Here is a 22,516-nt window from a genome sequence, read left to right as displayed (position 1 = left end):
TGCAAAGTCCTCCCAGGCGGCTCTCTTGGATATTCTCCGCAAGTCGCTCCTGGAACAGCTGAGCCCTGGGAGGGTGGAGCTATACCGCAGGCCACTGCCCCTGGGCGAGGGCCTTGCCTGCATCCCCGCCTGCACGCTGCGCCTCGGCGAGCCCTGGCAGGCATCTGGCTTGTGCGCGCCAGGCAGCCTCCAGCCGTCAGTCTGACGCGCCGCGCCCCTGGAGCGCACAGCCTAGTCCGCTCTCCGCACAGACGCCCTACACCTCATCTTCGGGTCTCTGGTCCGCGCCGCCGCCTCCTCACCCGACCATGTCGTCCTGCAGCCGGGTGGCCGTGGTGACCGGGGCCAACAAGGGCATCGGCTTCGCCATCGCGCGCGAGTTGTGCCGGCAGTTCTCGGGGGACGTGGTGCTCACCGCGCGGGACGAGGCGCGGGGCCGGGCGGCGGTGCAGCAGCTGCAGGCCGAGGGCCTTAGCCCGCGCTTCCACCAGCTGGACATCGACGACCTGCAGAGCATCCGCGCCCTGCGCGACTTCCTGCGCCGCGAGTACGGGGGGCTTGATGTGCTGGTCAACAACGCAGGCATCGCCTTCAAGAGTAAGGTGCTGGGGGCTGGCGTCCCAGGGGCGCCCGCCTCGGAGGACGCTGCGATGGGGGAGCCCTCCTTTGAGAAGGGAAGGAGGGAACGGGGGGCAGGCAGGGGGCGGGGGAAGAGCCGAGGCTGTCCGAAGTTGAAGGACTTATTTCACTGGTGGGATTCTTGGGTGTCTTTTCCAGGATTTTTTCAAACAGTTCGTCTCCTATTGGACTTTAGGGCAGTTGGATGAACTTTTAACTTTGTATTTTGCAATCACCAAGAAATTGCAAAAAAAGTACACAAGGTCATGTGCACCCGGTTATCCAGCCTCGTACCACCCTATAAATTACAGGGCATCATCCAAACCAGAAAATTGGCATTGGTGCAATGCTATTAACCGGTGCCAGACTTTTCAGAATTCACCAGATTTCACAGTAACTCTTTTGGGGGTGTTGGCGACTAATCGGTCTATGACTTTGGTACATTGCTACAGTTTATTAACTCTGTTCTTTTCTCCCCAAAAGGAGCTGATCCTACATCCTTTCATATTAAAGCAGAGGTGACACTGAAAACAAACTTTTTCGGCACCCGAGATGTCTGCACGGAGTTGCTGCCCCTGATAAAACCCCAAGGTAAGTCTGTGATGAGGAACACCGTTCTAGCGCCCAGCCCGCCGGAGCTGCCCTCTGCCGGCCCCTGACCCATCTCCCCAGCTCCTGCTTGCTCACAGAGCCCCAGCTACACCGGCCCCTCCCTGTGTCTCTACCCTGCCAGGTGTCGTTCTCCTTCAGGACTTTGTATTCCTCCAAGGGCCATCGTGGGTGCTCCGTCCTGCAGATCTTTGCACACCTGGCTCTTTCTGATCCTTCGGGTCTTAGCTCAGATGCCCCTCACACGTTGGGTTCCCTTAGGATTCACCTATTGTTCTCTCGCCTTCCTCTCTCGTCCCAGAGTGATCATATTCAGTCCAGGGGAGCTGGACTCCAGTTGGTGATGGAAGCATTATTACCAATTTACTAAATAATTTTTTTAATCATATTTTATTTTGTTTTTGGTGAAGGTTTACATAGCGGTTTAGGTTCCCATTCAATGATTTCTACACACATTTTTCAGTGGCATTGGATACATTCTTTGCAATACACTAACTGTCTCATTATTTCTGTTCTGGTTGTTTCCATTAATCTAATTTCCCTGTTCCCTTACCTTCTCATCTGCTTTAGAATAATTACTGACCATTTGGTCTCCTATAGATGATTTCTTTAAGGAGCACAGTACTCATGGGTGATATACTTTATTTTGTGTGCGAATCTGTTATTTTAAAGGTCACCTTAGGGCTAGTTTTGGTTCAAGGTTTAAAGAGTATCTCAGGGCAATAGTCTTGGGAGTCTTACAATCACAGCTTATCCAGTAAGTTTGGATTTTTTTGAGAATTTGAGGTTCTATTTCACATTTTTCTCAACTAGATGGTGCCCAGCTACCACCACCGACTGCTCTGACAGGGATCACAGTAGAGGGTCCTGGTCAGAGCTGGAGAAATATGTAGAACAAAACTCTAACTCCACCTGTTGTGACCCTGATCAGAATGGTTGGTAGTAGCTGGACACCACCCAGTTCTTCTGGTCTCAGGGTAGATGAGGCCGTGGTTCATGTAGAATATTAGTCCTGTAGACTAGTTTCTTCTTTTAGTCTTTGGTTTCCTTCAGTCTCTTTTGCTCCAGACTAATAGAGACCAATAGTTGTATCTTAGATGGGCACTCAGAAGTTTTTAAACCCCTAGTAAAAACTTTAAAATAACAACAACAACAAAAAACTGTTGCTGTCCAGTCAATTCTAACTTATAAAACCCCATGTGATTCCGAGTAGAACTTTGCTGCACTGGGCTTTGATGGCTGATTTTTCAAAAGTAGATCCCCAAGCCTTTCTTCTGAGGCTCCTCTGGGAGGACACAAACGTCCAAACTTTCAGTTATCAATTAGAACTTTAAGTGTTTGCACCTCCCAGGGACTCCACCAATTCATTAAACCAGTTGCCATCAAGTCAGTTCTGATTCTTGAAGACCCAATATGTTTCAGAGCAGAACTGCTCCATGTGATTTTCATGGCTGTGACTTTTGAGTAGCAGACCAGAAGGCCTTTCTTCTGAGGCACCCTTGGGTGCATTCCAACTGCCAACCTTTCAATTAGTAGCCTAGCACATAAGTGTTTGTGCCATCAGTTCATTAGACCCTCCTAAATCTGTCATCTGTCCACAATATTCCCAAAGCTCCAGACCCACATATTTGTCTTCCTGCCTCTCATCTCCTCCTGACTGCCCTCCCTCCCCCACCCCACCCTTCCGTCCATATCTAAAGCAGACATTTCGGAAGGGGTACTCCTCCTCTCTCTTCAGCCATCTTGCTCAGGGATGCCACCATCCACCAGGCCAGTACCCTGAAAGCCACCATGCCCAACCCTCTGAAAATCATTTATCACGTCTTAAGATTTTGTCTGCCAGTTTCTCCCCAGTTCATTGCCTCCATCCCAGCTCCAGCTCAGGCCCTCCACTGTCATTTCTGGGCAAGGGCAAGCCCACCTGAGTGATGGCCTTTCCTGGGTCTTCCTTTCCCTGCATTGTCTATACTGTCTCTGCAGACAGTCCCCTTCTGAAAATCCCTCAGGAACAAGTCCAAGCTGCTTAGCCAGTGTATAGGGATCTCTGTAACCTGAGCCGTCCTAACTCCGGACTTCTGTTTACTGTCTTGGGTATGCTCAGTGTTCTGGCCATAATAATTACCTTATTTTTTCCTTGTAAACTACTATAATCCTTACCCCAAGGTCATGGGATGGGAGAGGCCCTCCATCCCAATAAATACACAGCAGTTAAGGCAAGCTGCCACCGTTAGAAAGGTTAAAGTGAGTGGTTTTGAGCTGAGTGCCTGCGTGTACAGTTGGTCTCCAGTCTGCTTTTGTGGGGCTGGTTCTCTCCACTTTCCCACCCCGCCCTCTTCACCCTGTCTGGTCCCCCTAGAAGGCTCCTTCTGCTAAGACTGGCTCAGTAGAGCCTTGAAGGTGGCTCTTTCATATGTCCCCTGACTCCTTAATCAAGCCAGCAACTGAAGGCAGGCCTAGAGCTCTGTATTAATGCCCTGGGTGGCCGTGTCACAGACCCACAACTTGGTGACTTTTAAGAACAGAAGCTTATTCTCTCACAGTTCTGGAAGCTAAGAGTCCGACTTCAGGGTGTCAGCAGGGCTATGTCCTCTCCAAAAGCTCCAGGGGAGGATCCTTGCCTGCCTTGCCTTCTGGTAGCCCAGGGTTCCTTGGCTTGCGGCTGCAGCAGGGCTCCATTGTCACATGGTTGTTTTACCTCCATGTGTCTCTTCTCTTTCCTAAGGACACCACTGCCTGGATCGGGCCCCACCCTGCTCCAGTGTGGCCTCCTGTTAGCTTAACTGATAACGTCTTCAAAGACCCTATTTCCAAACAAAGTCATGTTCATAGGTCCCAGAGGTTAGAATTTAACATAAATTTTTGTGAGACACATTCAGTACATAACTAGCTCCTTGTGCAACTGCCGCACCTTCTACCCACAGTCGTCTTAGAACTCAGGCTTCCTCCTGGTGCATCGTGCTTGCTTAGCTGGGCTGTGTTAGTGCTACTGTGTCGGAGCTTGGTCCCAGCGTGAGGAGTGGGGGTGCTCCTGGGTTTGTAAGGCAGGCTTTATTCAAACAATGTTTCTTGCCTGAGGAAAGCTAGAGTTTAATGGACATTTACGTAAGTGCTATATTCATCTCACCATGAGAGCAAAGTTTTCTCTCCTTTTGAAATAGGACATTTCTTCCATTTTGTTAGAAAGAGGTAGCCACAGTGGTTCCTGTTGCTGTGACTTTATTCTAGCCCTCTTTGGGAGAAAACTCAGGATAAGGCCTAGGCAGGATAACCAGAAGGAAATACCGTCTTTCTTCCCCTGTCCTGGTCTCCTAGGGCTGCTGTAACACAGGTCCCAGAGTTATTTTCTCACAGTTTAGGAGACTAGACGTTCAAATTCAGGGCAGCAGCTCTGGGGGAAGTCTGTCTCAGCTCTGGGGGAAGTCTGTCTTAGCTCTGGGGAAGACCCTCTTCTCTTCCAGCATTCCTCTGTGGTCCGTGCTAAGATCTGCCCCCTTGTGCTTGCTGTCTCTGTGCCTGTGCTGCTCCTTATGGCTCAGAAGTGACCAATTTAGGCCACACTCTGCACAACAAGAAACCCCACTTCCCAAACGGAATCGCATCCTCAGACAGAGGGGTTAGGATCCCAACACATATTTGGGGGTGGGGGGGGAAGGGGCACAATTCAATCTATAACATCCCCGATCTCTCAGAACCTGGGGCACTAAGAACAACCACATGACCTCTGTGGGTGGCAGAAAATGTCCAAAAGGGCAACGTTCAGTGTACTGTTTTGTGTGGAGGAGAAAACAAGGTGCGTGTGACCTTAAGGATTCCTGAGGGATAACTGTTTACACATAAATGTGGATTTCCGTTTGTTTTTTCAATCCTTTCTTTAAAAACAAAGTATTAAAAAATGCTCTAACCACACAGAAAGATAGGTATACTACCACAACCCCATGTACCCACCACCATGTTACCAGTCTCCAATCTGACACAAAGGGTCCTTGTCTTTTCCCGGGTAAGCATACACGTGAAAGACAAACTTTATCTTCAACAAGCTTATTTTGCTTGAGTCAAGTAAAATGAGTCAGCGGGGTACTAAGCCTCTCCAAAAGACTGACTCGAAAAGGGAAGCAAGGCTAGGGCTTATATGGGTTTAGCGGAGACAACAGAGTGATGAATATTCAGTGGGCTTCTTTCAAGGGGCGGGTATTTCTCAGAATGACGGTGTACGTTAATTAGGTAGCTTGTGCATCTGGAATCCAAGGTGGAACCCGCTGATATTCAAGATGGAGTCCTCTTGGCAGCCCTTGGCATCACTTATTATGGAATATAACACAAGCGCACTGATCTTTGGCACTACATCGCCATCTTCGGAGGGCTAAGGAAGGTTAAAAACTTTGTTCTTCTGCACATGCAGAGCCTGTAAGGGGGAAGGGACTAGAAACTTATGGATTGTTTCAACCTTAGCTCATGTTGACAATGTGTGGTTCCTGTTTACCCAACTTCTAGATGGTAGCCTTTTTTTTTTTTTTTTTTAGTAATTTTTATTGAGCTTTAAGTGAACGTTTACAAATCAAGTCAGTCTGTCACATATAAGCTTATATACACCTTACTCCATACTCCCACTTACTCTCCCCCTAATGAGTCAGCCCTTTCAGTCTCTCCTTTCGTGACGATTTTGCCAGTTTCTAACCCTCTCTACCCTCCCATCTCCCCTCCAGACAGGAGATGCCAACACAGTCTCAAGTGTCCACCTGCTACAAGTAGCTCACTCTTCATCAGCATCTCTCTCCAACCCATTGTCCAGTCCCTTCCATGTCTGATGAGTTGTCTTCGGGAATGGTTCCTGTCCTGGGCCAACAGAAGGTTTGGGGACCATGACCGCCGGGATTCCTCTAGTCTCAGTCAGACCACTAAGTCTGGTCTTTTTATGAGAATTTGGGGTCTGCATCCCACTGATCTCCTGCTCCCTCAGGGGTACTGTGTTGTGCTCCCTGTCAGGGCAGTCTTCAGTTGTGGCCGGACACCATCTAGTTCTTCTGGTCTCGGGATGATGTAAGTCTCTAGTTCATGTGGCCCTTTCTGTCTCTTGGGCTCATAGTTATCGTGTGACCTTCGTGTTCTTCATTCTCCTTTGATCCAGGTGGGTTGAGACCAATTGATGCTTCATAGATGGCCGCTTGTTAGCATTTAAGACCCCACACACCACATTTCAAAGTGGGATGCAGAATGTTTTCATAATAGAATTATTTTGACAATTGACTTAGAAGTCCCCTTAAGCCATAGTCCCCAAACCACAGCCCTTGCTCCGCTGACCTTTGAAGGCTTCAGTTTATCCCGGAAACTTCTTTGCTTTTGGTCCAGTCCAGTTGAGCTGACCTTCCATGTATTGAGTATTGTCCTTCCCTTCACCTAAAGTAGTTCTTATATACTAACTAATCAGTGGATAACCCTCTCCCACCCTCCCTCCCCCCCTCATAACCACAAAAGTATGTGTTCTTCTCAGTTTATACTCTTTCTCAAGATCTTATAATAGTGGTCTTGTACAATATTTGTCCTTTGCCTCTGACTGATTTCACTCAGCATAATGCCTTCCAGGTTCCTCCATGTTATGAAATGTTTCACAGATTTGTCACTGTTCTTTATTGATGAGTAGTATTCCATTGTGTGAATATACCACAATTTATTTAACCATTCATCCGTTGATGGACACCTTGGTTGCTTCCAGCTTTTTGCTATTGTAAACAGAGCTGCAATAAACATGGGAGTGCATATATCTGTTCGTGTGAAGGCTCTTATTTCTCTAGGGTATATTCCGAGGAGTAGGATTTCTGGGTTGTATGGTAGTTCTATTTCTAACCTTTTAAGAAAACGCCAGATAGATTTCCAAAGTGGTTGTACCATTTTACATTCCCACCAGCAGTGTATAAGAGTTCCAATCTCTCCACAGCCTCTCCAACATTTATTATTTTGTGTTTTTTGGATTAAAGCCAGCCTTGTTGGAGTGAGATGGAATCTCATTGTAGTTTTAATTTGCATTTCTCTAATGGCTAATGATCGAGAGCATTTTCTCATGTATCTGTTAGCTGCCTGAATGTCTTCTTTAGTGAAGTGCATGTTCCTATCCTTTGCCCACTTCTTGATTGGGTTGTTTGTCTTTTTGTGCTTGAGTTTTGACAGAATCATATAGATTTTAGAGATCAGGCGCTGGTCGGAGATGTCATAGCTGAAAATTCCTTCCCAATCTGTAAGTGGTCTTTTTACTCTTTTGGGAAGTCTTTAGATGAGCATAGGTGTTTGATTTTTAGGAGCTCCCAGTTATCTGGTTTCTCTTCATCATTTTTGGTAATGTTTTGTATTCTGTTTATGCCTTCCTTGTATTAGGGCTCCTAACGTTGTCCTTATTTTTTCTTCCATGATCTTTATCGTTTTAGTCTTTATGTTTAGGTCTTTGATCCACTTGGAGTTAGTTTTTGTGCATGGTGTGAGGTATGGGTCCTGTTTCATTTTTTTGCAAATGGATATCCAGTTATGCCAGCACCATTTGTTAAAAAGACTATCTTTCCCCCAATTAACTGACTCTGGGCCTTTGTCAAATATCAGCTGCTCATATGTAGATGGATTTATATCTGGGTTCTCAATTCTGTTCCATTGGTCTATGTGCCTGTTGTTGTACCAGTACCAGGCTGTTTTGACTACTGTGGCTGTATAATAGGTTCTAAAATCAGGTAGAGTGAGGTCTCCCACTTTCTTCTTTTTCCAAAATGCTTTGCTATCCAAAGCTTCTTTCCCTTCCATATGAAGTTGGTGATTTGTTTCTCCATCACTTTAAAAAATGTCATTGGACTTTGGATCAGAAGTGCATTGTATGTATAGATAGCTTTGGTAGAATAGACATTTTTACTATGTTAAGTCTTCCTATCCATGAGCAAGGTATGTTTTTCCACTTAAGTAGGTCCTTTTTAGTTCCTTGCAGTAGTACTTTGTAGTTTTCTTTGTATAGGTCTTTTACATCTTTGGTAAGATTTATTCCTAAGTATTTTATCTTCTTGGGGGCTACTGTGAATGGTATTGATTTGGTGATTTCCTCTCCGATGTTCTTTTTGTTGATGTAGAGGAATCCAAGTGATTTTTGTGTGTTTCTCTTTTAACCTGAGACTCTGCCAAACTCTTCTATTAGTTTCCATAGTTTTCTGAAGGATTCCTTAGGGTTTTCTGTGTATAAGATCATGTCATCTGCAAATAGAGATAGTTTTACTTCCTCCTTGCCAATCTGGATGCCCTTTATTTCTTTGTCTAGCCTAATTGCTCTGGCTAGGACCTCTAGCACAATGTTGAATAAGAGCAGTGATAAAGGGCATCCTTGTCTGGTTCCCGTTCTCAAGGGAAATGCTTTCGGGCTCTCTCCATTTAGGGTGATGTTGGCTGTTGGCTTTGTATAGATGCCTTTTATTATGTTGAGGAATTTTCCTTCAATTCCTATTTTGCTGAGCGTTTTTATCATGAATGGGTGTTGGACTTTGTCAAATGCCTTTTGTGCATAATTGATAAGATCATGTGGTTTTTGTCTTTTGTTTTATTTATATGGTGGATTACATTAATGGTTTTTCTAATATTAAACCAACCTTGCATACCTGGTATAAATCACGCTTGGTCGTGGTGGATTATTTTTTTGATATGTTGTTGAATTCTATTGGCTAGAATTTTGCTGAGGGTTTTTGCATCTATGTTCATGAGGGATATAGGTCTGTAATTTTCTTTTTTTTGTGATGTCTTTACCTGGTTTTGGTATCAGGGAGATGGTGGCTTCATAGAATGAGTTAGGTAGTATTCCATCATTTTCTATGCTTTGAAATACCTTTAGTAGTAGTGGTGTTAACTCTTCTCTGAAAGTTTGGTAGAACTCTGCCGTAAAGCCGTCCGGGCCAGGGCTTTTTTTTGTTGGGAGTTTTTTGATTACCGTTTCAATCTCTTTTTTTGTTATGGGTCTATTTAGTTGTTCTACTTCTGATTGTGTTAGTTCAGGTAGGTAGTGTTTTTCCAGGAATTCATCCATTTTTTCAAGGTTTGGAAGTTTGTTAGAGTACAATTTTTCGTAATAATCTGATATGATTCTTTTAATTTCAGTTGGGTCTGTTGTGATGTGGCCCATCTCGTTTCTTATTTGGGTTATTTGTTTCCTTTCCTGTATTTCTTTAGTCAGTCTGGCCAATGGTTTATCAATTTTGTTAATTTTTTCAAAGAATCAGCTTTTGGCTTTGTTAATTCTTTCAATTGTTTTTCTGTTCTCTAATTCATTTAGTTCAGCTCTAATTTTTATTATTTGTTTTCTTCTGGTGCCTGATGGATTCTTTTGTTGCTCCGTTTCTATTTGTTCAAGTTGTAGCGACAGTTCTCTGATTTTGGCTCTTTCTTCTTTATGTATGTGTGCATTTATCGATATAAATTAGCCTCTGAGCACTGCTTTTGCTGTGTCGCAGAGGATTTGATAGGAAGTGTTTTCATTCTGGTTGCATGCTATGAATTTCTTTATTCCCTCCTTAATGTCTTCTATAACCCAGTCTTTTTCATCAGGGTATTTTGCAGTTTCCAAGTATTTGATTTCTTTTCCCTAATTTTTCTGTTATTAATTTCCACTTTTATGGCCTTGTGGTCTGAGAAGATGCTTTGTAATATTTCGATGTTTTGGATTCTGCAAAGGTTGTTTTATGACCTAATATGTGGTCTATTCTAGAGAATGTCCCATGTGTGCTAGGAAAAAAAGTATACTTTGCAGCAGTTGGGTGAAGTGTTCTGTATAAGTCTATAAGGTCAAGTTGGTTGATTGTAGCAATTAGGTCTTTCGTGTCTCTATTGAGCTTCTTACTGGAAGTCCTGTTCATCTCCGAAAGTGGTGTGTTGAAGTCTCCTACTACAATCGTGGAGGTGTCTATCTCACTTTTCAGTTCTGTTAAAGTTTCTTTTATGTATCTTGCAGCCCTGTCATTGGGTGCATAAATATTTAATATGGTTATATCTTCCTGGTCAATTGTCCCTTTAATCATTATGTAGTGTCCTTCTTTGTCCTTTGTGGTGGATTTAACTTGAAAGTCTATTTTCTCAGAAATTAATATTGCTACTCCTGCTCTTTTTTGATGGTTGTTTACTTGATATATTTTTTTCCTTCGTTTGAGTTTTAGTTTGTTTGTGTCTCTAAGTCTAAGGTGTGTCTCTTGTAGGCAGCATATAGACAGATCTTGTTTCTTTATCCAGTCTGAGACTCTCTGTCTCTTTATTGATGCATTTAGTCCATTTACATTCAGCGTAATTATAGATAAGTATGTGTTTAGTGCTGTCATTTTGATGCCTTTTTGTGTGTTGTTGACACTTCCATTTTTCCACTTACTTGTTTGTGCTGAGACGCTTTTCTTTGTAAATTGTGTGTTCTTCATTTTCATAGTATTTGACTTTATGTTTGCTGAGTTGTTACGTTTTTCTTGGTTTTTATTTTGAGTTATGGAGTTGTTAGACCTCTTTGTGGCTACCTTAATATTTTTCTCCTATTTTTCTAAGTAAAAACCTAACTTGTATTGTCCTATATCGCCTTGTTTCCCTCTCCATATGGCAGTTCTATGCCACCTGTATTTAGACCCTCTTTTTGATTATTGTGATCTTTTACATATTGACTTCAATGATTCCCTGTTTTGACCATTTTTTTAAAAATTAATCTTAATTGTTTTTGTGATTTCCTATTTGAGTTGATATCAGGATGTTCTGTTCTGTGACCTTGTGTTGTGCTGGTATCTGATATTATTGGTTTTCTGACCAAACAATTTCCTTTAGTATATCTTGTAGCTTTGGTTTGGTTTTTGCAAATTCTCTAAGCTTGTGTTTATCTGTAAATGTTTTAATTTCACCTTCATATTTGAGAGAGAGTTTTTTTTTTTTTTATTGCTGGATATATGATCCTTGGCTGGGAGTTTTTCTCCTTCAGTGCTCTATATATGTCATCCCATTGCCTTCTTGACTGCATGGTTTCTGCTGAATAGTCTGACTTTATTCTTATTGATTCTCCTTTGTAGGAGACCTTTCTTTTATCCCTGGCTGCTTTTAAAATTTTCCCTTTATCTTTGGTTTTGGCAGGTTTGATGATAATATGTCTTTGTGTTTTTCTTTTTGGATCAATCTTAAATGGGGTTCGATGAGCATCTTGGATAGATATCCTTTTGTCTTTCATGATGTCAGGGAAGTTTTCTGCCAACAGATCTTCAACTATTCTCTCTGTGTTTTCTTTTATCTCTCCCTGTTCTGGGACTCCAATCACACGCAAGTTACTCTTCTTGATAGAGTCCCACATGATTCTTAGGGTTTCTTCATTTTTTTAAATTCTTTTATCTGATTTTTTTTTCAGCTATATTGGTGTCAATTCCCTGGTCCTCCAGATCTCCCACCCTGCATTCCAATTGCTTGAGTCTGCTCCTCTGACTTCCTATTGCATTGTCTAAATCTGTGATTTTATTGTTAATTTTTGGATTTCTGAATGCTCTCTATGGATTCTTGCAACTTATTAATTTTTCCACTATGTTCTTGAATAATCTTTTTGATTTCTTCAACTGCTTTATCATTGTGTTCCTTGCCTTTTTCTGTAGATTGCCTTATTTCATTTATGAGGTCATCCCTGATGTCTGGAAGCATTCTGTAAATTAGTTTTTTATATTCTGCATCTGGCAATTCCAGGATTGTATCTTCATTTGGGAAAGATTTTGATTCTTTAGTTTGGGGAGTTTTAGAAGCAATCATGGTCTGCTTCTTTATGTGGTTTGATATTGACTGCTGTCTCCGAGCCATCACTAAAATATTGTAGTAGTGATTTATTCTATATTTGCTCACTGAGTCTTATCTTGTTTTGTTTTCTTTCAATATACGTAGATGGGCTACTAGATTGTGCTGTCTTGATTGTTGTAGCCCTAGAATCACTTATGTCCTATTACCAGCTGGTTTGGGCTGTTACCAGATGTATAAGCCTAAGAGTCCATTCACTATTCTTGAGTAGAATCTGATTTTGAGTCATCTAGTGTGTGGTGCAGACTGTCACCTATCCACCTAGAGAAGTAGTGGTTGTAGTTGTGTGCACCAGATTCTAGTAACAGCAGGGGGTCACATTCCAAGGGGGGGGCAGGATGCTGACAGGCTTCCCCCAAGTGCCAGTGAGGTAGGTGTGTCTCTATTCCTAAAGCACTTTGGTGGGTGGGCTCTGCAGCTGTACCTTAGGCCTCCAGTGCAAGTACCTCTACAGATAGACCCCCAAGGCAGGAGGCTAGGTGGTCTTTGGGGGAGCTTCAGCCCTCAGTTCCCTGTTGTGGGTCAGTGAGAGCTCTGTTGAATATGCAGAGATATCAGACCTGGGAAACTTGTCTTTCCAGTAATCCACTAAAACAATTACAGTCAGATCCCTATCAGAAATGCCTTTGTATTATCATAGCCACCTTGTTCCCTGTAGGGATGAAAGCCCAAGACTGTGGATCACATATGCTTGGCTGGAGCTGATTCTGTATTTTTAGTCCAATTAGGGAAGGATTTTTGTCCCTGGGTTTTTTGTGGCTGCTCCTTTTTTTTTTTTTTTTTCTCTCAGGCCAGGAGAATGGGTTAGGAAAAGACCAAAAGAAAAAGAAAGAAAGAACGAAAGAAAAACCACAGCGCAGTTCACTCTCTGGCTCAGGAAATTCCAATGTTAATGAAGCCGCCTGGGAAGGGGAGGGGAGGGCTCAGATAAATAGGAGAGAGTAGCACCCTATCCCAAGCAAGATAAGTAGACAAAGTTACTTATCTTGCTTGGGATGACTGTTTTATCTGAGATTCCCAAGAGGCACGTGGACCGTGTGCGCTGGCTGGGTAGAGATTACCCCCGAGGGTCAGGCCCACATCCTGTGCTTGTGCCGTCTCAGAAGCCATGGTCATTTCCTCTGCTCCCAGTCCAGAGCCCAGAGCCAAGGTTCCCTGGCTGGGACACCACACTCCAGGCTCCAAAACCAGTTGCTGCCTCCCAATGACTTCTCGTCCTTTCAGCTGCATCGCTGCGCTGCTTGCGTGCACTGGCTGGGCTTCCCTGAGGTCACTTCTGGGGGCTAGGGCCGCTTCCCGTGTTTGCGCCATCTCAGGATGCCGTGCTCAGCTCCCCTGCGCCCAGTCCAAAGCCCAGCGCCAAGGTTTCCTGACTGGGATGCTGGCTCCAGGCTCCAAAAATAGTTGCTGCTTTCTCCTGGTTGTTCGTTCTCAGTCTCTGTCACTCAGGTCAACTCTTTAGATCTGTGTTTGATGGTCAGGGTTAGTAGATTGTCATGTATGTGATCGATTCACTTGTTTTTCCAAGTCTTTGTTGCAAGAGGGATCCGAGGTAGCTTCTACGTAGTCAGCCATCTTGGCCTCGCCTTGATGGTAGCCTTTTAATAGCACTTTTGTTCTGCCAGCACAGTTAACCTTATCTGTGTCAGCCCGACTTAAAAAATGAGACATCAATGCCCTTTTAGCCCATTAACCCCTTCCTACCTTCACTCCTTCACATTCCTGCAAGCCACCATCCTGAGTTTGGAAGAATGCTTTATTTAATCCTGGTAGGCTATGGGTTTTTTATTTGTTTGTTTTTTTAAGTAAAATATTAAAAATATTTTGAAAAGCAGGTGTTAAAAAACCCTAATTTAAGGAGGTACTGCTTTTCCACTTTCTAAAATCTGAAAGTCACCAGACAATTGTTAGGAAACATGGTAGTAAGGGATCTACTATTTTATTTTCACAGGAGCCCTCGTAGCACAGTGGCTTAGCACTTGGCTGCTAACCGAAAGGTCAACGGTTCAAACCCACCAGTCACTCCATGGGAGAAAAATGTCACAGTCTGCTTCCATAAGGATTACAGCCTTGGAAACACTATGGGGCAGTTCTACTCTGTCTTACAGGGTCACTATGAGTAGGAATCAACTTGGTGACAACTGGTTTCATTTCTTTTTTTTTTTTTTTTTTTTTGCTGTAACACAAACACCACAAGTGGGTGGCACTAAGAAACAGATATTTATCTCCTCACAGTCCTGGACTCTAAGAGTTCAGATCAGGTCTTGGCTGTGTCAGTGGTTGCTGTATCTAGTGACGGTCTTTGGCATCCTTTGCTTGGAGATGGGCCGTTACATGACATCTGTGCCCTGTGTGAGTGTCTCCGTGTCTACTCCGTTTTTTTCATAACTCAGAAGGGATTGGGTTTAAGACCCACCCTACACTGAAGTGACCTCATTAGCATCAGAAAAGAAAAACCCTGTTTCCAAACAAAATCAAGTCAGAGACACAGGGGACAGGACCTCAGGACATATTTTGGGGGAACACAGTTCAATCTATAACATCTACTTCTAACACTTTTTGGGTCTACAAAGCATGGATGGAATAGACTGCTTGATGCTGTGTGCGAGGCATTTTGTATATATTTTCTCATTTTACTGAGAAGAGCATTGAGGCAAAAAATATCTCAAGGTCACACACAGAGCTGCGATCTAGACCTAGGTCCTTGGACTTCCCAAGCAAATTGTTCTTCCCCTACACAAAAGCTCTCAATTTTTTTTTTTTTTTTTTTTTTTTTTTTACCGAGGAACCCTTTCTTAAAGTAAAGGAGTACCTAGCAGGCCAGTGTGACAGCTGATGGAAGGGGACCTCCCATTGATCGAGGCCCCATCTTTATCATCACAGTGGCCTCCAGGACACCTCAGAGAACCCAAAGTGCTCCAGGGGACAGGAGCGTATGGTAAAAGCACTGCAGTGTATGGTGAAAATTGCTTTGCATTCCATTGATGTTGATAGCAGGTACTCTTGGAATAAGAAAAGACAGAGGGAATGTGGTGAATACAAACCCTTAACCGGTCTAGAGGAGCCAGGCAGAGACTTAGTTCCCTGTCTGGACTATTAGAATCCAGTAAAGTGTTTGAGGTTTGTTACTCAAAAGAGGTGAAACCTTTATGGTATCGGTTGTTATCCCAGGTGACTTGGCTGCTTGTTTTGGGCACTGAGAGTTTAAAGATTGAGACCCCGATACTGGGGCCTTATGGGTGTTTACAGGACTGTGAGAGGCCAGTCACTGCACAAACAGTTGTGGTTTAGTGTACAATTCGGTGTCATAAAGTACGCTCAAAGTATTGAACAACTGTCAACACCCCCTAGTTCCAGATCTTTTTCGTCACCCAAAATGAAGTGTTACGATGTTTTCCATGTAACAATCATGAGAAAAGTTGCCATTTTTGTCCCATCAGGAGCCTAAATCAAGCTTGGCAGTCTTGGTGTTTTGGTCTTGGTCTTTCCTATGCATGTCTTTCTGTGTAACGATGTGTGCTGTGTTTCAGGCAGAGTGGTGAATGTGTCCAGCCTGGCTAGTTTCCAAGCCCTTAAATCCTGTAGCTCAGAGCTGCAGGAGAAGTTCCGTAGTGAGACCATCACAGAAGAGGAGCTGGTGGCACTCATGAATGCGTTCGTGGAAGATGCGAAGAATAGGGTGGACCAGAAGGAGGGCTGGCCAGACATCTCATATGGTGTGTCGAAGATCGGAGTCACGGTTCTGTCCAGAATCTACGCCAGGAACCTGAGTGCCCAGAGGGGAGGTGACAAGATCCTCCTAAATGCCTGCTGCCCAGGATGGGTGAGAACTGACATGGCAGGGCCCAGGGCCCCCAAAAGCCCAGAAGAAGGAGCGGAGACCCCTGTGTACTTGGCCCTTTTGCCCTCAGATGCTGACGGGCCTCATGGACAGTTTGTTACGGAGAAAAGAGTTGAGCGGTGGTGAACTTGACTCCCAGTGCCATTCTTGAGCGCCATTTTGTTCCTGTCCTGATTAAACCACAGGGCACTGACATTTGTCATCAACATCCCTATCAAGCACGCACTTCAGCTGCCTACTAATCCTATGCATTCTTTTGTGATTTCCTCCGTGATATCTTACATGGAAAACTGTGTGTAATCAGTGAAAATAATGACTGAGAATCAATAGACAAATAAAAATGGTTCTTGATAAATGCCTGTTTTTGTGGATTGTTCACATGCTGAACCAGCTCCACTTTAAAAAAAAAATTCCAACCGGTTGCTGTCGATTAGATTCAACTCCACCCCTGTCAAACTCGTGTGTGTCAGAGTAGAACTGCGCTTCATAGGGTTTTCAGTGGCTGATTTTTCCATAGGTCACCAGGCCTTTCTTCTGAGGTGCCTCTGGGTGGACTCCAACTTCCAAACTTTTAGTTAGCAACTGAGTACGTTAAGAAATATAATAAAACCCAAAAGTTAGGTCAGAGGAAAGGACAGTACAACCCAGCGTTTAGCAACCTCTTTTTGTAGAGGGCCAGATACTAAGTATTTTTGCTTTGCAGGCCACATGGTCTCTGTCACAGCTACTCAGATCTGCCATTGTAGCAGGACAGCACGTGAACAAATGAGGATAGCTGGGTTTGACCCATGGGTTATCATTTTGCAACCTCTGGTGCAACAGAAACACTGACAAAGGCAACTTTGCCAGGGAATGACTTCTATCATCAGAGTCATTGCAGCTACTGTGTGAAGTGAGGGGTAGGCCCATAACTATTAGCACAATCTGTGACTCAAGACAGGCAGTGACTTTCTCAAGACAACTCAAATGCAACCTGGAGTTCCTGTCTGCCTTTTCTCTCATTTCCCATAGCTCACCAAACAAGCTAAAGCTCTTTTACGTGGTGGTTACTTCTAAGACTAAATGACTTTAAAAAAAATGCCATTGAGTTGATTCTGACTCATGGTGACCCCACATATGTCAGAGTAGAACTGTGCTCCATAGGATTCTCTGTGGCTGATTTTTCGTAAGTGGATTGCCAGACCTTTCTTCTGGGGCACCTCGAGGTGGACTCAAACCGTAAACGTTTTAGTTAGCAGCTGAGCATGTTATCAGGTAAAATCCTTAGAACAGTGCTCAGTAAATGTCAGGTGGTGCTGCTGCTGCTCCTTTGAGGGTCAGCTTCTGGAATAATCCTTCTCTAGGGTGGTTGCTCCCTTTCACCTAACTGCTCTTGATGAACTGAACTTGTCTTCCCTGTTCAGATCGGGTTCTGCCTCTAAAATAATAAGGGCTGTTACTACTCTGCTCCAGATACTAAATACTCTTTTTTTCTTTTTACCTCTTTTTTCACCTCACAACCCTAAGTGGATTTTATAAAGAAGGGAGAGATAAGTGAAACCAGGTGTCCCAAAGACTAGCAGGCTCAGCTGGGACATGAACAAAATTAGACTCCTGACCCAAGCCTCACTGCCATGTTTTTCGTCTAAACAGGCCTCTCTCAGACTTGATTAATTTTCTGCCCCTGTCCTTGGAATTTTACCACTTCTCCCCTTTATAGGAGCTTCTATGCTAGCTGGGTGGCTACTTTCAATTATCTTCAGCCTCACCATGTGCTCCTAAGTCATGTTGTCCAGCTAGTTCTCTCTGACCTCTGCACTGATCAAGGAAGAAGAAAGCAGAGTGTGAGGGGCTTGGTGTTGACATAGCTGTGCATGTCTCTAACTTCAGCTCATGGACTACATGAGGCTTTAAAGACAATTGCCCTGCTCATTGGGCCCCTGCTATGGGCGTGTTGCTGAGCTGGGTGATGTGAAGGGCTGGAAACTCAGGAAGCTACAGCTCCGCCTCTCCAAAGTTCAGCGTACTGGAGGAAAACAGACATACGCTAACAGATGTAATGCTTCACAGCAACAGAGGGGCACCATGAAATGGAATCAAGAACCTGTAGGAGTTCAGAAGAGGGAGTGTGGTCTTTTGTGTCAAGTGCATCAGCTTCCTGGTAAGACTGGACTTTGAGACCCAAGTAAAAGTGACCATGGGAGTGTTTGGGGGGATAGGGTGGTAAATGCCCTTTAGAGTAGCAGGCATGAAACAAAGCTTAGAGGTGGTAGGAAGAGTGGATGATTTCTCTCAATGGAGACAACTTACGTAGATAAGGAAAAGGAATAAAAGCAGGTTAGAATTGGGTGGTAGAAAGTCTTCAAAGCCAGGCTGGTGAGCAGAAATATGGCACAAGCCCAGTTACACTTTAGAACGATTCAGCTGGTTGGGCAGGAAGATGGTAGTGGTTGGCAAAAAGAAAGAAAATACCAGAGTGCAGGAGACTCATTAAGAGATCACTGTAACAGCTCTACATAATTTTGTGACTTCTAAATACTAATTAGATACAGGAAGGAGGAAGGAACTAAATAGGAAGTCAGGAGAAAGAGCAGGTTTGTGGGGAAAGCCAATTGCATCTTAGAAATGCAGAACTATTGTTCACAAGGCAGATGGGGACAAAATTAAAACTTTTTAAAATTTTTTATAAGGCAAGCTATGTAGCACAAGCAATCCATAAAGGTGGACCGAATCACTGAGGGAAAGAGTTCAAAGGACAGAAGGTAAAGATGCCCATATTTAATCAGTGGGAGGACAAAGACGGGGTAGCAAAGTAACAGAGGAGAGGCCAGAAAGGGAGAAGGAGAATCCAGGAAAAGTACAACCTTGAGTGGAGCCAAGGTGAGAGAGATTCCAGAATGAAGTGATCTTCACTGTGTCAGTATCTTACTTCCCTGCTGACATGTTGATTTCAGACTTCCAGCCTGCAGAACTGTGAGAGAATGGAGTTCTGTTGTTTTAAGCCAACCAGTTGGTGGCACTTTGTTATGGCGGCCCTAGGAAACGAAAACGCCATCTCTGATGTTTGGCTCTTGCCATCGATACCTCTGCACATGATGAACTCCCGTCTCAGAACTGAGGTGAGTGGCTGAACATGACGGAGAAGCTGCTCTGCCCAATTGCATTGACAGCAGCAAGTCCCCTTCCTTGGTGGGAAGAAAGAAGACTTGCCTGGACTAAAGGTTTTTGTTGCAACAAGGAATGAGATGAGGAAACACGAACGGATGTGTCTTAGTCATCTTGTGCTGCTATAACAGAAATACCACGAGTGGATGGCTTCAACAAAGAAAAGTTTATTTTCTCACAGTCCAGTAGACAAGAAGTCTGAATTCAGAGCACTAGCTCCAGGGGAAGGCTTTCTCTCTGTTGGCTCTGAAGGAAAGTCCTTGTGATGCATCAGTCTTCCCTTGGTGTGGGAGCATCTCAGCGCAGGAACCTCAGGTCCAAAGGACGTGCTCTGTTCCTGGCACTGCTTTCTTGGTAGTAAGAGATCCCTGTGTCTCTCTGCTCACTTCTCTCTTTTATATCTCAAACAAATTGGCTTAAGACACTATCTAATCTTGTAAACCTCATCAATATAACTGCCATTAATCCATCTTATTACATCATAGTCATGGGATTTACAACATACAGGGAAATCACATCAGATGATAAGATGGTAGACAATCATACAATCACACAAGGGAATCATGACGCAGCCAAACTGACATACATTTTGGGGGGACGCAGTGCAATCCATGACAGGATGTAACAGGATGTTTCCAAGTTTACTTCCTGTGCTGCTGTGTGATTTACATCTTTTACAATGAGAATGTAATAACGCAGTTACTTTGTGGCGTTAAAAAGCAATAAAAGAAAGAAAAGGAAAACTAGGTGCGTCCAGCCAAAAATGGGGTGTGCGACCAATGTGGACAATATCTTCCTTTCAGCAGCTGAATTGAGTGAGGTCCTCATGGCGTGAAGACTCTAGACTTGAGATCAGATTCCAAACCCGTGCTTATCTCTTCTTGGACTTGGGTAGGAAACCAGAGATGCTTAAGGCTTTTACTGGTACAGCTGGGAGAGAAACAGCCTGGAGGGAAAAAAAGAAAATGAGGTTTGGCTCATCCGAAGACTGTGATGATAATAGAGCTATGATATCCACCTTTGAGAAGCATACCCACAGGTCCTGAATTGTACTTCTGGAATAGGGCTTAGCAGCACTGACCTGCTGTCTTAGTTATCTAGTGCTGCTATAACAGAAATACCACAAGTGGGTAGCTTTGAAAAACATTTATTTTCTCACAGTTTAAGAGTCTAGAAGTCTGAACTCAGGGTGCCGGCTCTAGGGAAAGGCTTTCTCTCTCTGTCGTCCTTATCTCTTCTGTTCCTTGGCGATCTTCATGTGGCTTGGCATCTATATTCCCCCATCTCTGCTTCCTTGTTTTTGTGTTTAACTCCTTTTTATACCTCAAAAGAGATTGACTTAATGCACAAACACAGGAAGAGAAACTAGATAACTCAGAGCTCCTAAAAATCAAACACCTATGCTCATCCAAAGACTTCACCAAAAGAGTAAAAAGATTACCTACAGACTGGGAAAAAGTTTTTAGCTATGACATTTCTGATCAGCGTCTGATCTCTAAAATCTACATGATACTGCAAAAACTCAACTACAAAAAGACGAATAACCCAATTAAAAAATGGGCAAAGGATATAAACAGGCACTTCACTAAAGAAGACATTCAGGTAGCTAACAGAGATATGAGGAAATGCTCACAATCATCAGCCATTAGAGAAACGCAAATCAAAACTACAATGAGATTCCACCTCACTCCAACAAGGCTGGCATTAACCCAAAAAAACACAAAATAATAAATATTAGAGAGGTTGTGAGGAGACTGGAACACTTATACACTGCTGGTGGGAATGTAAAATGGTACAACTACTTTGGAAATCGATTTGGTGCTTCCTTAAAAAGCTGGAAATAGAACTACCATACGATTCAGCAATCCTGCTCCTTGGAATATATCCTAGAGAAATAAGAGCTTTCACACAAACAGATATATACACACCCATATTCATTGAAGCATTGTTTATAAATAATACCAAAAAGATGGAAGCAACCAAGGTGCCCATCACAGATGAATGATAAATAAATTATGGTATATTCACACAATGGAATACTATGCATTGATAAAGAACAATGATGAATCCATGAAACATTTCATAACATGGAGGAATCTGGAAGGCATTATGCTGAGTGAAATAAGTCAGTTGCAAAAGTACAAATATTGTGTGAGATCACTATTATAAGAACTGGAGAAATAGTTTAAACAGAGAAGAAAATATTCTTTGATGGTTACGAGAGTGGGGAGGGAGAAGGGTATTCACTAATTAGATAGTAGGCATGAAGTATTGTAGGTGAAGGGAAAGACAACACACAATACAGGAGAGTTCAGCACAACTGGACTAAACCAAAAGCAAAGAAGTTTCCTGAATAAACCGAATATTCGAAGGCCAGCATAGCAGGGGCGGGGGTTCGGGGACCACGATTTCAAGTGATATCTAAGTCAATTGGCATAATAAAATCTATCAAGAAAACATTCTGCATCCCACTTTGGAGAGTGGTGTCTGGGGTCTTAAACCTTAGCAAGTGGCCATCTAAGATGCATCAATTGGTCTCAACCCACCTAGAGCAAAGGAGAATGAAGAACACCAAAGACACAAGGTAATTATGAACCCAAGAGACAAAAAGGGCCACATAAACCAGAGACTACATTAGCCTGAGACCAGAAGAACTAGACGGTGCCTGGCTCCAACCAATGACTGTCCTGACAGGGAACAGAACAGACAAGCCCTGAGGGAGCAGGAGAGCAGTGGGATGCAGACCCCAAATTCTTGTAAAAAGACCAGACTTAATGGTCTGACTGAGACTAGAAGGGACCCTAGAGGTCATGGTCTCCAGACCTACTGATAGCCCAAGACAGGAACCATTCCCAAAGCCAAGTCTTCAGACAGGAATTGGACTGGACTATAGGATAGAAAACGATACTGGTGAGGAGTGAGCTTCTTGGATCAAGTAGACACATGAGACTATGTGAGCAGCTCCTGTCTGGAGGGGAGATGAGAAGGTAGAAGGCAGAAGGGGACAGAAGCTGGCTGAATGGACATGGAAATAGAGGGTAGAGAGAAGGAGTGTGCTGTCTTATTATGGGGAGGGCAGCTAGGTGTATATAAATTTTTGTATGAGAGACTGACTTGATCTGTAAACTTTCACTTAAAGCACAATAAAAATTAAAAAACATATATATTGCCTTAAAACACACCTTACACTAATTCTGCCTTATTAACATAAGAAAGAAACCCCGTTTTCAAATGGGATTGTAACCACAAGTATAAGGGTTAGGATTTACAACATGTATTTTTGGGTGACACAATTCAATTCATAACATTCCACCATTTGGCTGCCCACAGTTCATGTCCTTCTCACATACAAAACACATTCATTCCATCACATCATTGAAAATGTCTTAAATCAACTCCAGATCCAAAAGTTCATTTTCTGAATCATCTAAATCAAATATGGGTGAGAGTTTAGGCATATTCCATCCTGGGCCAAAATTCCTCTTCATCTGCCAACCTGTG

At 43.5% G+C, this 22,516-nt stretch overlaps 1 protein-coding gene across 1 annotated transcript; it reads left to right on the top strand.

Annotated features, from left to right (window-relative positions):
* The first annotated feature begins 300 nt into the window (after positions 1-300).
* On the top strand, positions 301-15,997 carry LOC100666118 (carbonyl reductase [NADPH] 1-like). Its single transcript, XM_064279738.1, has 3 exons — positions 301-696; positions 1,102-1,209; positions 15,561-15,997. Exons 1-3 carry the CDS (start codon positions 309-311, stop codon positions 15,995-15,997), a joined length of 933 nt encoding a protein of 310 aa, XP_064135808.1. The 5' UTR covers positions 301-308.
* Positions 15,998-22,516: the final 6,519 nt, after the last annotated feature.

The sequence above is a fragment of the Loxodonta africana genome, chromosome 2 (genome assembly GCF_030014295.1).
Source record: "Loxodonta africana isolate mLoxAfr1 chromosome 2, mLoxAfr1.hap2, whole genome shotgun sequence".
Lineage (NCBI taxonomy): Eukaryota > Metazoa > Chordata > Mammalia > Proboscidea > Elephantidae > Loxodonta > Loxodonta africana.
The sequence above is the reverse complement of the archived record's forward strand: the minus strand, read 5'-3'. Positions and strand labels throughout refer to the sequence as shown.

Bases quoted from the DNA above. Each gene is read 5' to 3' on its own strand.
- LOC100666118 (XM_064279738.1), top strand. From the start codon at position 309: ATGTCGTCCTGCAGCCGGGTGGCCGTGGTGACCGGGGCCAACAAGGGC. The intron at 697-1,101 runs GCAGGGGGCGGG...TCTCCCCAAAAG, and splicing joins AAGGAGGGAACGGGGGGCAG to GAGCTGATCCTACATCCTTT. The intron at 1,210-15,560 runs GTAAGTCTGTGA...GCTGTGTTTCAG, and splicing joins GCCCCTGATAAAACCCCAAG to GCAGAGTGGTGAATGTGTCC.